This window comes from Aethalodelphis obliquidens, unplaced genomic scaffold, assembly GCF_003676395.1.
Source record: "Aethalodelphis obliquidens isolate GAN/ISIS:26980383/991018 unplaced genomic scaffold, ASM367639v1 scaffold26, whole genome shotgun sequence".
NCBI classification, from domain to species: domain Eukaryota; kingdom Metazoa; phylum Chordata; class Mammalia; order Artiodactyla; family Delphinidae; genus Aethalodelphis; species Aethalodelphis obliquidens.
In genome coordinates this window covers 14,802,155-14,826,202 of record NW_020837970.1, presented here as the reverse complement: position 1 = coordinate 14,826,202, position 24,048 = coordinate 14,802,155, and the positions used below count along the sequence as shown (strand labels likewise).

The window sequence follows — 24,048 nt, the reverse complement described above, 5'->3', positions numbered from 1 at the left end:
CCCACCCATTAGCAGAGAGGCTGCCCAAAATCATAGTAAGTCTACAGACACCCCAAAACACACCACCAGACGTGGACCTGCCCACCAGAAAGACAAGATCCAGCCTCATCCACCAGAACACAGGCACTAGTACCCTCCACCAGGAAGCCTACACAACCCACTGAACCAACCTTAGCCACTGGGGACAAACACAAAAAACAACAGGAACTACGAACCTTCAGCCTGCAAAAAAGGAGACCCCAAACACAGTAAGATAAGCAAAATGAAAAGAGAAAAACACACAGCAGATGAAGGAGCAAGATAAAAACCCACCAGACCTAATAAATGAAGAGGAAATAGGCAGTCTACCTGAAAAAGAATTCAGAATAATGATAGTAAGGTTGATCCGAAATCTTGGAGACAGAATGGACAATAGAATGGACAAATTGCAAGAATCAGTTAACAAGGACCTAGAAGAACTAAAGATGAAGCAAGCAACGATGAACAACACAATAAATGAAATTAAAAGTACTCTAGATGGGATCAATAGCAGAATAACTGAGGCAGAAGAACGGATAAGTGACCTGGAAGATAAAATAGTGGAAATAACTACTGCAGAGCAGAATAAAGAAAAAAGAATGAAAAGAACTGAGGACAGTCTCAGAGACCTCTGGGACAACATTAAACGCACCAACATTCGAATTATAGGGGTTCCAGAAGAAGAAGAGAAAAAGAAAGGGACTGAGAAAATATTTGAAGAGATTATAGTTGAAAACTTCCCTAATATGGGAAAAGAAATCATTAATCAAGTCCAGGAAGCACAGAGAGTCCCATACAGGATAAATCCAAGGAGAAATACGCCAAGACACATATTAATCAAATTGTCAAAAATTAAATACAAAGAAAACATATTAAGAGCAGCAAGGGAAAAACAACAAATAACACACAAGGGAATCCCCATAAGGTTAACAGCTGATCTTTCAGCAGAAACTCTGCAAGCCAGAAGGGAGTGGCAGGACATATTGAAAGTGTTGAAGGAGAAAAACCTGCAACCAAGATTACTCTACCCAGCAAGGATCTCATTCAGATTTGATGGAGAAATTAGAACCTTTACAGACAAGCAAAAGCTGAGAGAGTTCAGCACCACCAAACCAGCTCTACAACAACTGCTAAAGGAACTTCTCTAGGCAAGAAACACAAAAGAAGGAAAGGACCTACAATAACGAACCCAAAACAATTAAGAAAATGGGAATAGGAACACACATATCGATAATTACCTTAAATGTAAATGGACTAAATGCTCCCACCAAAAGACACAGATTGGCTGAATGGATACAAAAACAAGACCCATATATTTGCTGTCTACAAGAGACCCACTTCAGACCTAGAGACACATACAGACTGAAAGTAAGGGGATGGAAAAAGGTATTTCATGCAAATGGAAACCAAAAGAAAGCTGGAGTAGCAATTCTCATATCAGACAAAATAGACTTTAAAACAAAGACTATTAGAAGAGACAAAGAAGGACACTACATAATGATCAAGGGATCGATCCAAGAGGAAGATATAACAATTGTAAATATTTATGCACCCAACATAGGTGCACCTCAATACATAAGGCAAATACTGACAACCATAAAAGGGGAAATCGACAGTAACACATTCATAGTAGGGGACTTTAACACCCCACTTTCACCAATGGACAGATCATCCAAAATGAAAATAAATAAGGAAACACAAGCTTTAAATGATACATTAAACAAGATGGACTTAATTGATATTTATAGGACATTCCATCCAAAAACAACAGAATACACGTTTTTCTCAAGTGCTCATGGAACATTCTCCAGGATAGATCATATCTTGGGTCACAAATCAAGCCTTGGTAAATTTAAGAAAATTGAAATTGTATCAAGTATCTTTTCTGACCACAACGCCATGAGACTAGATATCAATTACAGGAAAAGATCTGTAAAAAATACAAACACATGGAGGCTAAACAATACACTACTTAATAATGAAGTGATCACTGAAGAAATCAAAGAGGAAATCAAAAAATACCTAGAAACAAATGACAATGGAGACACAACGACCCAAAACCTGTGGGATGCAGCAAAAGCAGTTCTAAGGGGGAAGTTTATAGCAATACAAGCCCACCTTAAGAAGCAGGAGACATCTCGAATAAACAACCTAACCTTGCACCTCAAGCAATTAGAGAAAGAAGAACAAAAAAACCCGAAAGCTAGCAGAAGGAAAGAAATCATAAAAATCAGATCAGAAATAAATGAAAAAGAAATGAAGGAAACAATAGCAAAGATCAATAAAACTAAAAGCTGGTTTTTGAGAAGATAAACAAAATAGATAAACCACTAGCCAGACTCATCAAGAAAAAAAGGGAGAAGACTCAAATCAATAGAATTAGAAATGAAAAAGGAGAAGTAACAACTGACACTGCAGAAATAAAAGAGATCATGAGAGATTACTACAAGCAACTCTATGCCAATAAAATGGACAATCTGGAAGAAATGGACAAATTCTTAGAAATGCACAACCTGCCAAGACTGAATCAGGAAGAAATAGAAAATATGAACAGACCAATCACAAGCACTGAAATTGAAACTGTGATTAAAAATCTTCCAACAAAGAAAAGCCCAGGACCAGATGGCTTCACAGGCGAATTCTATCAAACATTTAGAGAAGAGATAACACCTATCCTTCTCAAACTTCCAAAATATAGCAGAGGGAGGAACACTCCCAAACTCCTTCTACGAGGCCACCATCACCTTGATACCAAAACCAGACAAGGATGTCACAAAGAAAGAAAACTACAGGCCAATATCACTGATGAACATAGATGCAAAAATCCTCAACAAAATACTAGCAAATAGAATCCAACAGCACATTAAAAGGATCATACACCATGATCAAGTGGGGTTTATTCCAGGAATGCAAGGATTCTTCAATATACGCAAATCTATCAATGTGATAAACCATATTAACAAACTGAAGGAGAAAAACCATATGATCATCTCAATAGATGCAGAGAAAGCTTTTGACAAAATTCAACACCCATTTATGATAAAAACCCTGCAGAAAGTAGGCATAGAGGGAACTTTCCTCAACATAATAAAGGCCATATATGACAAGCCCACAGCAAACATCATCCTCAATGGCGAAAAACTGAAAGCATTTCCACTAAGATCAGGAACAAGACAAGGTTGCCCACTCTCACCACTCTTATTCAACATAGTTTTGGAAGTTTTAGCCACAGCAATCAGAGAAGAAAAGGAAATAAAAGGAATCCAAATCGGAAAAGAAGAAGTAAAGCTGTCACTGTTTGCAGATGACATGATCCTATACATAGAGAACCCTAAAGATGCTACCAGAAAACTACTAGAGCTAATCAATGAATTTGGTAAAGTGGCAGGATACAAAATTAATGCACAGAAATCTCTGGCATTCCTATATACTAATGATGAAAAATCTGAAAGTGAAATCAAGAAAACACTCCCATTTACCATTGCAACAAAAAGAATAAAATATCTAGGAATAAACCTACCTAAGGAGACAAAAGATCTGTATGCAGAAAATTATAAGACACTGATGAAAGAAATTAAAGATGATACAAATAGATGGAGAGATATACCATGTTCTTGGATTGGAAGAATCAACATTGTGAAAATGACTCTACTACCGAAAGCAATCTATAGATTCAATGCAATCCCTATCAAACTACCACTGGCATTTTTCACAGAACTAGAACAAAAAATTTTGCAATTTGTATGGAAACACAAAAGACCCCGAATAGCCAAAGCAATCTTGAGAACGAAAGAAGGAACTGGAGGAATCAGGCTCCCAGACTTCAGACTATACTACAAAGCTACAGTTATCAAAACGGTATGGTACTGGCACAAAAACAGAAAGATAGATCAATGGAACAGGATAGAAAGCCCAGAGATAAACCCACACACATATGGTCACCTTATCTTTGACAAAGGAGGCAGAAATGTACCGTGGAGAAAGGACAGCCTATTCAATAAGTGGTGCTGGGAAAACTGGACAGCTACATGTAAAAGTATGAAGTTAGATCACTCCCTAACACCATACACAAAAATAAGCTCAAAATGGATTAAAGACCTAAATGTAAGGCCAGAAACTATCAAACTCTTAGAGGAAAACATAGGCAGAACACTCTATGACATAAATCACAGCAAGATTCTTTCTGACCCACCTCCTATAAAAACAAGAGTAAACAAATGGGACCTAATGAAACTTAAAAGCTTTTGCGCAGCAAAGGAAACCATAAAGAAGACCAAAAGACAACCCTCAGAATGGGAGAAAATATTTGCAAATGAAGCAACTGACAAAGGATTGATCTCCAAAATTTATAAGCAGCTCATGCAGCTTAATAACAAAAAAACAAACAACCCAATCCAAAAATGGGCAGAAGACCTAAATAGACATTTCTCCAAAGAAGATATACAGAGTGCCAACAAACACGAGAGAATGCTCAACATCACTAATCATGAGAGAAATGCAAATCAAAACTACAATGAGATATCATCTCACACCAGTCAGAATGGCTATCATCAAAAAATCTAGAAACAATAAATGCTGGAGAGGGTGTGGAGAAAAGGGAACCCTCTTACACTGTTGGTGGGAATGTAAATTGATACAGCCACTGTGGAGAACAGTATGGAGGTTCCTTAAAAAGCTACAAATAGAACTACCATATGACCCAATAATCCCACTACTGGGCATATACCCTGAGAAAACCATAATTCAAAAAGAGTCATGTACCAAAATGTTCATTGCAGCTCTATTTACAATAGCCCAGAGATGGAAACAACCTAAGTGTCCATCATCGGATGAATGGATAAAGAAGATGTGGCACATATATACAATGGAATATTACTCAGCCATAAAAAGAGACGAAATTGAGCTATTTGTAATGAGGTGGATAGACCTAGAGTCTGTCATACAGAGTGAAGTAAGTCAGAAAGAGAGAGACAAATACCGTATGCTAACACATATATATGGAATTTAAAAAAAAAAAATGTCATGAAAAACCTAGGGGTGAAACAGGAATAAAGACACAGACTTACTAGAGAATGGACTTGAGGCTATGGGGAGGGGGAAGTGTAAACGGTGACAAAGCGATAAAGAGGCATGGACATATATACACTACCAAACGTAAGGTAGATAGCTAGTGGGAAGCAGCCGCATAGCACAGGGAGATCACCTCGGTGCTTTGTGACCGCCTGGAGGGGTGGGATAGGGAGGGTGGGAGGGAGGGAGACGCAAGCGGGAAGAGATATGGGAATATATGTATATATATAACTGATTCATTTTGTTGTGAAGCTGAAACTAACATACCATTGTAAAGCAAGTATACTCCAAGAAAGATGTTAAAAAAAATAAAAATAAAAAAAAAATAAACAAAAATAAAAAAAATAAAAAAAAAGAATATCTATGAAAAAAATTCCACAGCTAACATCATACTCAATGGTAAAAGACTAGATGCCTTCCCTCTAAAGAGCAAGATTAAGAATGTCCACTCTTCAAATTCAATAGCACATGAAAAGGATTATACACCATGACCTAGTGGGGTTTATCATGAAATGCTAGGATTAAAATATGACAATTAATCAATGTAAAATACCACATTAAAAGAACAGAAAAAACCAAAACACGTGACCATCTCATTTGATGCAGAAAATGCACCTGACAAAATTCAATACCCTTTCATGATAAAAATACTCAATAAACTGAAACTAGAAGGAAACTATCTCAACATAATTAAGACCATATACGAAAAACCCACAGCTAACATCATACTGAATGGTAAAAGATTGAAAGCTTTTCCTCTGAGATCAGGAACAAAGTAACTTTCTATTCAACACATCATACTATAAGTCCTAGCCAGAGCACTTAGGTAAGAAAAAGAAATAAAGCGAGGTAAAATTATCTCTGTTCACAGACGACATAACATATATGTAGAAAACCTTAAAGATTCCACAAAAAACTAGTAAACAAATTCAGGAATGCTGCAGAACACAAAATTAACACTCAAAAATCAGTTGCATTTCTATACACTAACAGTGACCAATCTGAAAAGGAAATTAAGAAAATAATCCGATTTTCTATTATAGCATCAAAAAGGATAAAATACTTAGGAATAAACTTAACCAAGGAGCAAAAGACTTAACATGCTGAAAATTACAAAGCATTGCTGAAAGAAACTAACACAAATAAATGGAAACACATCCAGTGCTCACGGATGGGAAGACTTAATATTGTTAAAAAATGTCCATATTACCCAAAGTGATCTGCAGATTCAATATAAGCCATATCAAAATCCCAATAGCATTTTCTGCAGAAATCGAAAAAAATCATCTTAAAATTCATCTGGAACTGAAAGGGACTCCGAGCAGCCAAACAATCTTGGGAAGAAAAAAGTCAGAGGTCTCATATTTCCTGATATCAAAACACATAACAAAGCTATAGTAATCAAAAAAATAAGGTACAAACAAAAAACAATGTGGTACTGACATAAAGATACATAGATCAAGGGAACAGAAAAGAGCCCAGAAATAAACCATTGCACATAGGGTCAAATGATCTTTACAAGGGTACTAACACTACACAATGGGGAAAGAATAGTCTCTTCAACAAATTGTGTTAGAGAATCTGGATATCCACACACAAAATAACAAGGTTGGACCATTCCTTTACAGCATACATAAAAATTAACTCAAAATGAATTAAAGACCTGGAACTATAAAGCTTCTCGAAAAAAATATAGGGGAGACACTTCATGATACTGCATTTGGTAATGATTTCTTAGAGATGACACCAAAAGCACAGGCAACAAAAGCAAAAACAGACACTTGAGGCTACATCAAACTTAAAAACATATTCACATAATGGAAACAACAGAGTGAAAAGGCAATCTATGGAATGGCAGAAAATATTTAGAAATCATATCTGATCGGTGTCTTCTTTGTTTGTTTTAATTAATTTATTTTTGGCTGTGTTGGGTCTTCATTCCTGCACGCAGGCTTTCTCTAGTTGCGGTGAGTGGGGGCTACTCTTTGTTGCGGTGTGTGGGCTTCTCATTGAAGTGGCTTCTCTTGTTGTGAAGCACGGACTCTAGGCATGGGGGCTTCAGTAGTTGTGGCACGCAGGCTCAGTAGTTGTGGCACAGGGGCTTAGTTGCTCCACAGCATGTGGAATCTTCCCAGACCAGGGCTCGAACCCGTGTCCCCTGCATTGGCAGGCGGATTCTTAACCACTGCGCCACCAGGGAAGTCCTGATCACGGTTTAATATTCAGAATAAATTAAAAATACCTACAACTCAACAACAGAAAAACAAATAACCCAATTAAAAAAATGGGCAAAGGACCTGAATAGAGATTTCTCCAAAGATATACAAATGGCCAACAAATACATGAATAGATGCTCAACATCATGAATCATCAGAGAAATGCAAATCAAAAGCACAAAAAGATATTACTTCATAACCATTAGGATACCCACCATAAAAAAAAAACAAAAACAGAATATAAGGGTTGGAGAGAATGTGGAGAATCTGGAACCCCCTGTACACTGTTAGTGGGAATGTTAAATGGCATACCCATTATGGAAAACATCGCTGTATCACGTACGGTGGTTCCTCAAAAAATTAAAAATGGAACTACCATACGATCCAACACTCTCACTTTTGGAAATAAATCTGAACGAACTGAAAACAGGATCTCAGCTATTTGCACAATCATGTTCATAGCAGCATTACTCACAACAATCGAGAGGTGGAAGCAACCTAAATGTCCATCCAGGTGAATGGTTAACCAAATGTAGTACACGCATAAAACAGAATATTAATTAGCCTTAAAAAGGAAGGAAATTCTGTCACACACTACAATACAGATGAAACTTAAGGGCACTGTGTTAAAGGAAATAAGTCAGTCACAAAAAGATAAGTACTGTATAATTCCACTTATATGAAGTACTTAAGTAGTTAAATTCTTAGAAATGAAAGTGCAGTGGTGGTCACCAGGGGCTGGGGGGAAGGAGAAATGGGGAGTTGTTTTTTGGGTATAGAGTTTCAGGTTTTTGTTTTTCGGTTTTTTTTAACATCTTTATTGGAGTATAATTGCTTTACAATGGTGTGTTAGTTTCTGCTTTATAACAAAGTGAATCAGCCATACATATACATATATCCCCATATCTCCTTCCTCTTGCATCTCCCTCCCACCCTCCCTATCCCACCCCTCTAGGCGGTCACAAAGCACCGAGCTGATCTCCCTGTGCTATGCAGCTGCTTCCCACTAGCTATCTATTTTACATTTGGTAGTGTATATATGTCCATACCACTCTCTCACTTCGTCCCAGCTTACCCTTCCCCCTCCTTGTGTCCTCAAGCCCATTCTCTATGTCTGCGTCTTTGTTTTTTTCTTTGTTTTTTGGTTTTTGCTGTACGCGGGCCTCTCCCTGCTGTGGCCTCTCCCGTTGCGGAGCACAGGCTCCGCACGCAGGCCCAGCGGCCATGGCCCACGGGCCCAGCCACTCCGCGGCACGTGGGATCCTCCCGGACCGAGGCACAAACCCGCGTCCCCTGCATCGGCAGGCGTACTCCCAACCACTGCGCCACCAGGGAAGCCCTATGTCTGCGTCTTTAAGATAAAAAAGTTCTAGAGGTCTGTTGCACAATATTAATATACTTAACACTACTGAAATGTACACTTAAAAATGGTTAAAAGAGAAATATTTTTACCACAACTTAAAAAAACTTTCAAGGAAATCAGACATATCCCACTAAAAATAATTATATACCAACCTGCAAAAGAATGAAGTACTGATGCATGCTGTAACATGGGTGAACCTTAAAAACATTATGCAAGTGAAAGCCAGTCACAACAAGGCCATATATTATATGATTTCATTAATATGAAATAGCCAGAATAGGCAAATTCATAGAGACAGAAAGACAATTAATGGTTTTCAGGGGCTGGGAGGAGGGGCAAATGGGAGTGACTGCTAATCAGTATGGTGTTTCTTTTGGGGGTGATGAAATTTTTTTCATTAAATAGTAGTGATGGGTACACAACTCCATGAATATACTAAAAACCATTGAATTGTATGCTTTAACAGGGTGAAGCTGTTACTTGAAAAATCCGAACACCATAAAAGTAGTAACAGAGTTGACAGCTTTTTTCAACTTCTGTGTAATGAAAGATATTAGAAATTACATAATAAGATCTGTAACAGACCAAGATAAAATATTTACAACACATAATAGAGGGCTGGCTAATATGCAGTACATACAAAGTACAAACCAATAAAAAAAAAAGCAATATAGAGACTAGAAAAATGAGCAAAGAATATAAACAAGCAATTCATGGATGACAAATGGTTAATAATCATTAAAATGTTTGGCTTCAGCAGTAAGCAAAAATATATAAATTAAAACAAGATGGTTTTCATTTTATCAGTTTATAAAAATTATTTAAAGTATTGATAAAACTGTGGATAATAGGCACTTTCATAACAATGTTGTTGGTCGGAGTGTAAACTCTTTTGGGGGGCAGGGGATGAAATTTGATAGCTAATTAGAAGTATGCATATCCTTTGACCTAGCAAAATTATTTTAAATTTTTAAAAAATAGTCACATAATTACAAAAATATATACTCATATATAAGGATGTTTGCTGGAAGAGCAAAAAATAGAAACAACCCATACGTTCATGGAAAGGAGAAAACTTAAGTTTACGACTATACTATGATACATTCTGTAGGAGTTCAAAGAAATAACATGATCTACGTGAGAAAGTTTTTATAATGTACTATGATGTTAAATACAATTCAGAAGATCTGGAGTGTGGAAAATCTCTATTTTTTATAAGCACCCTCAGTAATTCTGACTCAATTACTCCACAAGACAAAAATGTTAAATTCACGCTCCCTGGTAAATATAATCTCTTTGATTTTTATCCTTAGGTTATACCTTTTAGTTTACTTTCCCTTGTGTTTTCTAAGATGAACTATGTATGTTTGACTCCTCTACTAGATCATGAACTCCTTGAATAACCATGTCTTATTTTTTCTCAGAAACCAGAATGATACTTGGCACAAAAAGGAACTTAATAAATATTAGTTAAATGAATAAATTTTTTAAAAATCAAAAATATTATACTTTTGTATCTATGTTGTCTAAAACATTGGGAGGAATGGATGGAGAAGACTGTACTTTCATGACCCTGGGTATTTACATAAAAATGAAAACATGCTTTATTATGATCTTTGTTCTTTTGGAACGTTTTACAGTGGCTTGATCCATATGGAAAGGATAAAAATGAGCAAAAAAAAAGAACTAAAGAAAAAATAACCAATAAAATAATTCTCTGTAACTTCATTTTATATTTCTCTTTTATTTATGTAATTTTAGAAGAACTTTAAACTTTTTACTTATAATTTTTTCCCTATTGTTTTTGAGGAGTCTTAGAATCTTCATCTTATTTTTAAGGTCTCTTTATATCTTATAAAATACCATAAATTGGGCTTCCCTGGTGGCGCAGTATGAGAGTCCGCCTGCCGATGCAGGGGACACGGGTTCGTGCCCCGGTCCGGGAGGATTCCACACACCGTGAAGCAGCTAGGCCCGTGAGCCATGGCCACTGAGCCTGAGCGTCCGGAGCCTGTGCTCCGCAACGGGAGAGGGTCACAGCAGTGAGAGGCCCGCGTACCGCAAAAAAAAAAAAAAAAAAAATTTTCTTTAAGGCAAACAAGGTTTTGCTCCCCACAAATATCAGAAAATCAGGGAGATTTTGAGATTAACTACACATACTTGTCATTTCAACAGAATGAATTTAGCAAACACCTGAAATCTACACTGGGTTGAAAAAAACTTAATTCCTCTTAAAGATACTTAGGTATTGAGTTATGAAGGGTCTATAATTTTAACACCTTAAAAAAAAATTCTAGGACTTCACTGGTGGTGCAATGGTGCCTGCCAATGCAGGGGACACGGGTTCAAGCCCTGGTCCGGGAAGATCCCACATGCTGTGGAGCAACTAAGCCCATGCATCACAACTACTGAGCCTGCACTCTAGAGCCCGCAAGCCACAACTACTGAAGCCCGCGTGCCTAGAGCCATGCTCTGCAATAAGAGAAGTCGCCACAATGAGAAGCCCGCTCGCCGCAACTAGAGAAAGCCCACTCACTGCAACAAAGACCCAACGCAGCCAAACAATAAATAAATATATTTTTTAAAAAAATTCTAGTGACCGAGATCTAGAGGTGCTAAATCAGAATTCCTCACATGTACTGTGAATTTCACACAGGTCCAAACTGATCTATTGAAATAAAACTCCATTTACAGTATGTACTGGCAAAAATTATCATGTAAAATTAAAATGTCAAACCCTCTTTCAATGTATGTATGAAATACAAAAGACCTTCAGTAGTTCTCCATACAGTAAATTTCAACACAGTGATCCCACCTGTAGACCCAATGAATTCTACTGGGGGAAAAAAAAAAAAAGACTTCACTAAATAAAAATGAGAGCAAAAGATGTTATAAAATTGCAAAATTATTTTAAAGAACAATTTTTAAAATACTTTCATTTATTTTTAATATATTATGTTATACAGGAGCATTGGCTTTGGAAGCAAACTTACTTATTTTCAAATCCTGACACCTTCCCCGCATCTCTGTGAATTACCTTCTTCAGATCTCAGCTACTACCACTTTCATAAAATTTAGGCTATTGGTCTAACCGTCCAAAGCTGTTTGGAGGCTTAAGTGAGATAACAGATATAAAACTCCTAGCTTAATGCTTATCAGAGTAGATAATAATTTTTAGTTGTGTATCTAATTTCTCTCCTCATGTATTAAAGACTTTATAATAATTTTAACTGATCCTTAAAATATTCTCTATAGTAAATATATCAGTTTAATTAAATGTTATTCTATAATTGGATATTTAAGTTATTTCTAAGTTTTATACTGGAAATAATGGTGCAATGAATAGTCTTAGGCTTTGAGTTTCCAAAGGTGGAACTAATAGATCAAAAAGTATTTTTAAGCTCTTGCTGCATATTGCCAAAATGTACTCTCAAAGAGCTGTATTATAGTTTATGTTGCTACCAGCAATGAACATAACATTTTAACACATCTCACGGATACTGTATAGAAATTCACATATATTTTAATGTAAGCTATAGACAAGATTTAAAACCTCATTATTGACTTAACTTTGAATTTTGGTTAAGAACTAGTGAAGTTCAGTGTCTTTTCATGTTTCCTAGCTGCACTTCCCCTTTAATAATTTACATTTTCATACACTGTCTAATAGAGTCTTAGTATCCTACCCCATATTGATTTGTGAGTTCTTTCCTTCAGTCTTATATTTGATTCAAATATTTTTATTCGGTATTTACTTTAACACTTGGGTTTTAAAAAAAAAAACTGATGCATAGGGGTTTGACATTTTTATGTAATCAACTCCATCATTTCCTTCTGAGGTTTCTTAAATTGTATGTAAACATGAACTGCTAATTTTACATTTAAACTTTACATGGAGAGGTGGCGAAAAGAAACACAAAATGCCACGAGTACTTATAGATAAGTGATTTTCCCCTCTAATTCATATCTTATGTAATAAAATAATTTTTAAATTAATAAAATTTAAGAGCAGAAATAAAATTTTCAAAACTACAGCACCAAAATAAACAACGAAACAGAATTCTAAAAACTGCAGAGAACATATAGAGGTGATAAATTGAATTTGTTTTGTTAAAATAATTCAGCCTTTTTATTTTTACCTACCTTAAAGTGATTTAATTCTAATAATACATTCAACATCCAGCTTCTTTTAAACTGCAAAATCCCCATCTTTGGCATATCTAAGGCTTATCTACATTTTAGTGTTAATAAGTTTAGCAAGAGTAGTGCCAAAAAACTAGAATGACTAATTGCCACTCAAAACCATTGGGGTCATCTGCAAGCACTGTCAATACTGAAATAGTAAGGCTCAAGAAAGGGAATGGCGGTTCAGTGGTTACGACTCTGCAATTCTACTGCAGGGAGCATGGGTTCGATCCCTGGTCAGGAAACTAAGATCCCATATGCCACAAGGCAGCCACAAAAAAAAAAAGAGAGAGAAAAAAGGGAATGGCTTAAAATTACCTTCCAATCACCCAGATATCTAACAACAAAACTTCTGTTTTAAAAAAAGCAAAGAAGGGGCTTCCCTGGTGGTGCAGTGGTTGAGAATCTGCCTGCCAGTGCAAGGGACACGGGTTCGAGCCCTGGTCTGGGAAGATCCCACATGCCGTGGAGCAACCAGGCCCGTGAGCCACAACTACTGAGCCTGCGCGTCTGGAGCCTGTGCTCCGCAACAAGAGAGGCCCGGGCACCGCGATGAAGAGTGGCACCCGCTCGCCGCAACTACAGAAAGCCCTCGCACAGAAACGAAGACCCAACACAGCCAAAAATAAATAAATAAATTTATTTATAAAAAAAAAGCAAAGAAACAGAATGCCAAAAATGGGTTCTCCCTTTGTTGTACCATCCTACCTGTACCACCATTACCACAACCAAGTCCTCCAGCTGGCTGGTCTGCAGCTTGTATGGTAACTCAACTTGTGCTGGGAAGACTGGACCAAAGTGGTGTAGGATTCATTGGCAAATTCTGAAATGCTACATTTCAAGCACTATATATACTACATGTTTGATCTTTAAATTTCATCCCAATAAAGTCTCATATGTTGGATTTCTCTGTAAAACTACATGCTTGCTTCTGAACCTAAATGGCTGGCTCATTAATCTCACAATTAAAATTTTTAATGTCATATTTACAATTATACACAAGGATTCTTTACTGATTCTGATCAAGATTCCTTCCCAACAACAACAAAGTCCATCATTCTAGTTCCCAAGATAACAATCAAGAACACAAAGATTCATTTATTAAAAACACAATAGATGGCTTCAGGCTTCTGGGCCACTTATACAAACGATAATAAAAATATTAAATTAAATTCACCAGATAAAAAGACAGATTATCTACAACGGGATGTAGATTTAGAAGTAAATTTTAGATTTTGTTTTGAAAGTCCGAAATCAGTGCTGCTCTCCAAAAAAAAATTGCAGAGGAAGGAGCACTTCCAAATTCATTCTATGAGGCCACCATCACCCTGATACCAAAATCAGACAAAGATACCACAAAAAAATAAAATTACAGGCCAGTATCACTGATGGACACAGATGGAAAGAGCCTCAACCAAATACTAGCAAACCGAATCCAGCAATACATTAAAAGGATTATACACCATGATCAAGTGGCATTTATCCCAGGGATGCAAGGATTTTTCAATATCTGCAAATCAATCAGTGTGATACACCACATTAACAAACTGAAGAATAAAAACCATATGATCATCTCAATAGACGCAGAAAAAGCTTTTGATAAAATTCAACATCCATTTATGATAAACACACTCCAGAAATTGGGCATAGAGGGAACATACCTCAACATACTAAAAGCCATATATGACAAACCCACAGCTAACATCATACTCAATGGGGAAAAGCTGAAAACATTTCCTCTAAGATCAGGAACAAGACAAGGATGTTCACTCTCACCATTTTTATTCAACATAATTTTGGAAGTCCTAGCCCAGCAATCAAAGAAAAAAAAGAAATAAAAAGAATTCAAAGTGGAAAAGAAGTAGTAAAACTGTCATTGTTTGCAGATGACATGATACTATATATAGAAAATCCTAAAAATGCTACCAGAAAACTACTAGAGCTCATCAATGAATCTGGTGAAGCTGCAGGCTACAAAATCAATACACAGAAATCTGTTGCATTTCTATACACTAACAACGAAAGGTCAGAAAGAGAAATTAAGGAAACAATCCCATTTACCATTGCATCAAAAGAATAAAATACCTAGTAATAAACCTACCTATGGAGGCAAAAGACCTGTACTCCGAAAACTATATAAGATGTTGATGAAAGACATCGAAAATGACACAAATGGAAAGATATACCATGTTCTTGGACTGGAAGAACCAATACTGTCAAAATGACTATTACTACCCAATGCAATCTACAGATTCAATGCAATTCCTATCAAATTACCAATTGCATTTTTCACATAACTAGAACAAAAAATTTTATAATTTGTATGGAAACACAAAAGACCCCGAATAGCAAAAGCCATCCTGAGAAATAAAAACGAAGCTGGATCAGGCTCCCTGACGTCACACTATACTACAAAGCTGCAGTAATCAAAACAGTATGGTACTGGCACAAAAACAGTAATACAGATCAATGGAACAGAACAGGAAGTCCAGAAATAAATCCACACACACAGTCAATTAATCCACAACAAAGGAGGCAAGAATATACAATGCAGAAAAGACAGTCTCTTCAATAAGTGGTACTGGAAACACTGGACAGCTACATGTAAAAGAATGAAATTACAATATTCTCTAACACCATACACAAAAATAAACTCAAAATGGATTAAAGACCTAAATGTAAGACCTGATACTATAAAACTCCTAGAGGAAAACATAGGCAGAACACTCTCTGACATAAATTACAGCAATATCTTTTTGGATCCGTCTCCTAGAGTAATGGAAATAAAAACAAAAATAAACAAATGGGACCTAATGAAACTTACCAGCTTTTGCACAGCAAAGGAAACCATAAACAAAACAAAAAGACAGGCTTCCCTGGTGGTGCAGTGGTTGAGAATCCGCCTGCCAATGCAGGGGACACGGGTTCGAGCCCTAGTCCGGGGGGATCCCACCTTTGTTGCCACGGAGCAACAAAGCCCATGCGCCACAACTACTGAGCCTGCACTCTAGAACCCGTGAGCCACAACTACTGAAGCCTGTGCACCTGGAGCCTGTGCTCCGCAACAAGAGAAGCCATCCCACTGAGAAGCCTGTGCACCACAACAAAGAGCAGCCCCTGCTCACCGCAACTAGAGAGGCCCCACGTGCAGCAATGAAGACTCAACGCAGCCAAAAATAAAATAATTTTAAAAAGGCAATCTACAGAATGGGAGAAAATATTTGCAAACGATGCGACTGACAAGGGATTAATCTCCGAAATATACAAACAACTCATACAGCTCAACAGCAAAAAAAACCCAAACAACCCAATCAAAAAATGGGCAGAAGACCTAAAAAGACATTTCTCCAAAAAAGACAAACAGATGGCCAGGAGGCACATGAAAAGATGCTCAATATCGCTAATTATTAGAGAAATGCAAATCAAAACTACAATGAGGTATCACCTCACATTGGTCAGAATGGCCATCATCAAAAAATCTACAAATAATAAATGCTGGAGAGAGTGTGGAGAAAAAGGAAGCTTCCTTCACTGTTGGTGGGAATGTAAATTGATATAGCCGCTATGGAGAACAGCAAGGAGGTTCCTTAAAAAACTAATAATAGAGCTACCATATTATCCAGCAATCCCACTCCTGGGCATATATCTGGAGAAAACCATAATTCAAAAAGATAAATGCACCCCAATGTTCATTGCAGCACTGTTTACAATAGCCAAAAATGGCTAGCAACCTAACTGTCCATCAAGAGATGAATGGATAAAGAAGATGTGGTAAATATACACAATGGAGTATTACTCAGCCATAAAAGAGAATGAAATAATGCCATTTGCAACAACATGGATGGACCTAGAGATTATCACACTAAGTGAAGTAAGCCAGACAGAGGAAGACAAATATCATATGATATCACTTACATGAGGAATCTAAAAAAAAGGATACAAATGAATTTATCTACAAAACAGAAATGGACTCTCAAACATAGAAAACAAACTAATGGTTGCCAAGGGGAGGAGGGGAGAGGGATAAATTAGGAGTCTGGGATTAAAATATACACACTACTATACATAAAATAGATAACTAACAAGGACATACTGTATAGCGCAGGGAACTATACTCAGTATCTTGTAATAACATATAATTGAAGAGAATGTAAAAAAAGAATATATATTTATATATATGTCTGTATAACTAAATCACTTTACTATGTACCTGAAACTAACACAACACTGTAAATCAACTATATTTCAATAAAAATTTTAAAAATAAAGATAAATAAAATAGCAATTTATAATACTTAATGGACACTAGTTTATGCTCATACTGTTGTATACAACAACAAATGTAATTAAAATGCACAAGCAATAAATTAGCCAAAGTTTAAAATAAATAAATAAATTATCTCTACATCTCTTAAAAAAGAAAAGAAAAGAAACCAGTGCTGCCAAATTAGGAAGAAAAGTTCCTAGGGAAGAAACCTGCCTACAGAAAAAAATAGTGCTTTTGATTTCCTAAAATTCAAGTACAGAAGAGCACAGCTTGTGTTGAATTGTTAGAAGGCAAATCTTCTAAAAGCAGAGTAGAGTAAATCATAAAACCTCTGAATGCCCTTCCCAATACTTATCAGAGTCTGTGTCCTTGAATTTGCATCACCTGATCTTTAGGCACTGGCTATTAGGCATGTGGAGGAAGGCAAACTCAATTATAAAAAATGAGAAGAGAAGGAAACTGTGAAATCTAATCCAATGCCAGTCGAGCCCTTGGCAGAAAACACTGGTAACCAATGTTATTAAGATGTAGCAGAAACCTTACCCACACTGCACAAAACAAGATGGATCGTTTTAACTATTTAGGAGTGCTGAAGCATCTGCTGCCTTGTTTCCTAAGGCAAAAAACCAAGTGCATATATATAAAACATATATATTAATTCAAATCTTTTCTATAAATTATTCATACATCTTCCCAAGCCTAAAATAATTATAATTTTCTATATACAAATGTTCTACTTTAAAAAGGAAACAGACTGACCTAGCTTTCTAAAATACTGAAAATATAAACCCTATACACCTAGGATGTTGGACATCCCTAGGAAATACCAATACACCGTCCTACATCAAATTAAATTATAACTACTTGTAACAGAACTCAGGAAAATCAAATATGTAACCCAGAGAAGAGATATTGGTGGTGTTTAACGGAAAAGATTGTTTGACAAACATTAAAACTTAAATAGAAACCATCTTCCAAGACGTAAAAAAAGAGGGAGGGAGGGATAAATCGCGAGACTGGGATTGACATATATACATTACTATATATAAAATAGATAAGAACCTACTGTATAGCACAGGGAACTCTACTCAATACTCTGTAATGACCTATATGGGAAAAGGATCTAAAAAAGAGCGGATATATGTATAACTGATTCACTTTGCTGTACAGCAGAAACACAACATTTTAAATCAACTATACTCCAATAAAAGTTAATTTTAAAAAAGACTTAAAAGAAAGAGAAAGACAAAAAATATAAGTGACTTGTTTCATGACAAACTGAAGAATGACATCCATGACCAATAAAATGTCACAGTGTTTCAGATTCTTCAGTATGTAGCATCCAAATACTTTGCAAAAAACATTAAAACAGACTTTATTGTATTTAAATAAATTGGAGAGCTAATAATTGTTTACTGTGGTTACCACATAAGAGGTTCATAGCTCTGTATATTATGGGAATATACAGATGAACGCAGCAGAGCTGATTTTGAGGAACTAACAACAACAAAATGTTATTAAGAGCATGCAGGAAAGTGAAATTGATTTGGATGGGGGAAGAACAGACAGATATAAGGGGGGCATCTTAGAAAGATTAATGGAAAAGGTTTTTAAAAGCATTTGAAATGGGACTCATAGAACAAACAGGATTTTAATACTGACAGACAAAAATACATAGTAAATCAAGCATTTTACTTTACAACCACCTTTACTTCATCTCCCAATTAATGAAAAGAATTCCCTTTAATGTGTGTTCCAAAATGAATAAAGACCTTAAAATTACTTATTGTTAAAGAAATAATAACAAGATGATTATAAAAATGGATAAGAATTATCTAATAAAACAGGGGAATACCAAAACTATTGTTTTGATTTTAGTTAGAAACATTAACCACGCATACAAACATTCAGCTTACACTAGAACACCTTAAACTCTGTTTAAATCTACTGCTTACAGATAAAATGGAAGGGGAGAAAATGAAAAATTAAATTTAACCACCACATTCTGGACTCAAGTGATTAAGTGTGATGAACTAGCTAACTACAGGTCCAAACTAAACTCTTAAGAGCTTGTAATGATTTTAAATGTATTCAATATGTATACTAAGAAAGAGAATGCTGAAAACCATTTAATTTTTCAGAGAATATTGTTTTCCTAAACTTAAAACAAATAATCTACTGGCGAAAGTAATCCCTTAGAAAACTGAATTCCATGATGCAGTAGTCATTTCATTTAACGAAGTACAGAGATAGTCTTCTAACAATGTTAAAAATCTTATAGATTCCTTTTTTCAATTTTTTTTTTTTTTTTTTACTTAACAGGGCCTTAAAATATGTTCATCCTCAACTCTTGCAGATTACTCAGAATCTTTTTTCAAATTCTCTGAGTATTTCCATCCCCTGAATAGTTACTGAATCAATAAACTTCCACAAATTACTTTCTGGTGATCTTTTTATGCATAACCCAAATATTTGCTTTTATTTTAGTTCTATGATAACAATGAGAAATTAGAAATCTATTTACATACCACCAAGCAATTCCATACCACCTATTAATTTTGTGTTTATATCACAAACAATGGATTTATTCATGAAAACTGGTGTTCTATAAAGTTGCCACAAACAATGAGTTAGTGAATACTGAACTATTGCTCCTAGGAGAAATACAGGGTTAGGTTCCTGCAAGCCTCTGAGCACAACATTTTCATCAACTGATCAATACCTAACCTTGTTTTATGTGTGTTTCTGTTTAAAGACACCTTATTTGATATATATTGATGATTCATTCACACTAAGCTCATTGCCAACAGCACTGTAACTCAAGCCTGAACAAAACTGATCTAATACACGTATTTTCTCCATAATGCACATCACAGCCTTTGTGCATACAGGAACACTAGATAAAACTTAAGCACTATGCTTGGGGGCCATTTTAAACAATGCAATCACCAACAAAAAGCACAGAAATGCAAAAAATGTGGCATTAAGTAGAGTGCAAAGCAGACATTTGTTTACAATATGACAGCAGAAAACATGAAAGCAAGAACCACCTAGTTCAACCACAGGTGGGAAAGCACACATGAGCCAACTCAAATTCTTTGCAGCTCTGTGCATGTCTATAAATGGCTGTGAAACTGTTGTGAGTAGTGATTTTGAATTTACTGAGATAGCAGGCATTCATCCACTAGCATGTGCAAATAATGAGGCTTGACAATACAAAGAAAGTCCAATTAAATAAATCTTACGGGAAATATTTTAGTACTTCAACCCATCAATTTTGTAAATGCAAGGGTTTACTTAATGGTTATCAAGAATGGGCAAAACTTTTATGACATTGCTCTTAAACTACTACACAAAAATACCCCATTGAAGCATTCTATAAATTTTCAGATGAAGAGTAAAGACAGAAAAATTATTTAAAATTTACTGACTATTCTTTAAAAACAGTCAGTAGGGAGAAAATACTATAGAAAGATAGCAAAAACTATCTGCAGCTTTAACAACACAATTTCTTATGAACTACCTGCCTCTCATATCTTTTTAGGGAAAACCCAGATGTTTGCCCACTATTATTACACACTAAAAAGTTCATAAGGATAAAGTACCCTGAAGTATTAAAACAATAAGATATAAATTATGATATATTAAGTTAAACTGCAAAGGCATAAAAAGACAGTGTAGACAATTAGAAATGAACACATAACATATATATTTAAGCAAAGTACCTCAGTAAAATAAAAATAATTTTAAATGCTCAATTTTTATTAATATTTAAAATATTATCCAATATAACCAGAATGTATGTCCAGTTTGCATTTCTACTTTTCATATCAAAATTTAGATACGTATGTAAACATCACCTATTCACACTGGTACTTGAAATTTATATTAGTGAAACTGAAAACAAGAAGATATGTTAATTACTAAGACCCAAAGAAAATTTGAGAGCTGGGAATCAAATCAAATAAAAGCCACCAACATTTTTTTCCTTTCAAATTTCAGATGATGTTCACTATAGCATGTGTTTGGCAGCCAAAAACTAGAAAATACGTCTTTTAATAGGGGACTTATTTAGAACATAAAATAATACACAGTCTTTAATAAGAAATGAGCTCATATATATATACACACACATGCTCACACATGTACACATAGACACTATATATACGTGTGTGTATATATAGCCTTCAATTAAAAATGGGAAAGACAGACAAGAAGAAATGTCTATATTAGTAAGGCAAAAGAGGGGTAGGGGCAAGTCACAGAACACTATGTATTGATACAATATAATTCCTTCTTAAAAACAAGAAACATAACTTGCTTATATATGCATATATACTGAACTGCTAACAAGAAGGGACTTTGGCACTTTCGTTTTTTATAATGAGCATGTATAAGTTTTAAAAGCTTACAGTAGGTTCTCAGCAAGTGTTAAGTTTTCTTATTAATGGCTATTTAAAAAATAAAGTCATGTGAAAAAATTCATGTTGTTTGAAAATGACTCCTATAATCTTAATTTATTCAGTTATTCTGCTAAAAATAATTTAAAACAAACATTTCCCAGTTCAAAGAATTTCTGTAAATGTTCTCAAAATTCAACACTCACCAATCCCCCAAACTGAAATGTTTACTGATTTGTAACAGGGGTTGGCAAACTTTTTCTGTAAAAGCCAGACAGTAAATATTTTAGGTTTTGCAGACATACATGGTCTCTGTTGCATATTCTTCTCTCTGTTTTTGTTTTATTTTACAACTCTTTAGGAATATTAAAAAAAAAAAAAAAAATCTTAGCTCAGATCCACCAAAACAGGCTGCAGGCTGGATTTCCCTTGCCAGCCGTAGTTTGCCAACCACTGATTTATAACAACAAACCAGCATCTGGAAGTCTGATATTTTAAATATATTATACCAAAGGTAGCAGAGATCCCAACAGGGTCAATTTTCTTCTACCTTAAATAAAGTAAGGTAGCATTATAGCAATTAAAATTTCAAGTTGATTAATACATCGAATTCTATTAATAGGCTAGGCACTTATCAAATGATGGGAAAACATAGTACATGAAATTTCAAGTGTTTATTAGTATTATATAATCATGTGTGCACCTGCAAGGTACACATATCCACTTGAAAAAGTCAACTGGAATTAAAATACTACACATCAAAGCTCAACTCTCCTTTTATAAAAATTTAAACCATTTACTCATTTAAATAATCAAAAATAGTCATTTGTTTTAGATGTCATCAACCCTTGAAAATTAAAAACTGAATTCAGAGACTGATTTTAATTACTGGGTTTTAATTTTAATTTTGTAAGGGTTATTATAAAATAGTAATCAACAATCTAAAATATTACACTTTAAAAACGTTTATATTCTTGGAAAGTTTTTAACATTTTCTGTGTCAGCAACCATCACGGAAGACTTGAATATGCTTTTTTTCTGTCTAAAAGACAGCTTTTATATATTTGATTTGTCTAAAATTGAAAGATCCTTTTTACCATCTGGATCCTACCACCAAATATAAATTTTATTATGAATAATAATCTGGGTCAAATTCAAACTCAAAAATGAAAATGTATCCTCCAAAAGCAACCAAATAATCATTACAGAATAATCTTACCTAGACTGGTGGGTTTTATCAGTTCATCCAGTAAATCATAAAATGGTAATTTTTGAAGTTTTATATCCGGATGGACTGGGTGAAGAGCTGATGTAAGATGTGGGAGTTCCAGTTCATGTTTAGGTCCCAGAAGAGAAACAGGGAGTAACGGTGATGATGCAGGGTGACCATCATAAGTGAGTTGTGGAATGGTAGATGGAGACAAAGTTGCTGGCATAGGACTTGAATGTACGCTGGAGATGGACAAGTCCGCAGGCGTCATGATTTTCTGGGGGAACCTCCGCCTATAGAGTTCTTTAATTTTCATTTGTACAGCAGGACTGCAGCCAGCCTTTAGCAAATGCAGGGCTTTTGTGAGAAGTTCGTGTTTGCGTCCGTGCTTGTTTCTCCCAGCGTAGCCCAACAGTACTTGGAGTTCAGAAACTCTAAGGCTCATAACCATTTGCTTAGAGACAAAACAAAATGTAAAACATTAGTATTCCAATAATATGTTACAACATTAAACGATACTTTATTATAACACTTTATCCTTATGCTTTGTTTACAAAGGCCAGTTCATTTACAGTCAATTCCAGTTATTTCAAACTTAAAATCTAATCATTTGATATAACCAAAGAAATTTAAAATTAATATTCATAAATTCACTAACTTCTACCTAGGGTTATGAAAGATGTAAAATAAGTATACATCAGGTAGAACCACATCTCACCTTATTCCATTGTTATAGTGAAATTTTCAGGTATTTATCAAGCACTTACTAAGTCTCCAGGAGAGTACTGAGTGCTGTGTGGACGGCAAAAGGTAATGAGCCCTCAAGAACATTTGTTTTCTTAGGGGAAAATCATATAAGTATATGTGAAACATATAAACAGTCCACCTCAAGCACCAGATGTAGGCAGGATACAAATAACATTATGTTACATTCTATACTGACTTTGGGATTTGGATTTATAGGGCTTAAACTATACCTTTTTTGACCTATTATATACCAGATACATTTGATATTTTCATATGGGTTTTCATTGAATCTTTACAACTCCACAAGGTGTTACCCTTCCTGCTTTACATGTGAAGAAACTAGTTAGGAAAGGTTAAACAACTTACCTAAGGCCACATAGCTACTAAGTATCAATGAGGATTCAAACCCAGTTATGTATAATTCTAAAGTCCATGCATGATCTTTCCACTAAACCATTAGGAAAAGGATGACACTGGAAACATATTATTGACACTCTATTGGCAAAGCCAGGCTAAAAAGTCCAGGAATTGCGAATTTCCTGGCAGCCCAATGGTTCGGACTCTGTGCTTTC

The 24,048-nt window shown here is 35.4% G+C and overlaps 1 protein-coding gene across 3 annotated transcripts in view; it reads right to left on the bottom strand.

Annotated features, from left to right (window-relative positions):
* The window catches only part of PIAS1 (protein inhibitor of activated STAT 1), a 128,422-nt gene that overhangs the window by 78,572 nt on the left and 25,802 nt on the right, over positions 1-24,048 (bottom strand). For all 3 annotated transcript variants that reach the window (XR_003436418.1, XM_027123430.1, XM_027123431.1), the window contains exon 2: positions 22,739-23,183. Coding sequence is in view for 2 of the 3 variants with exons in the window: in XM_027123430.1 (XP_026979231.1) it covers positions 22,739-23,183 (445 nt within the window). In the remaining variant the exon portion in view is untranslated. The remainder of the gene's footprint in view (positions 1-22,738; positions 23,184-24,048) is intronic.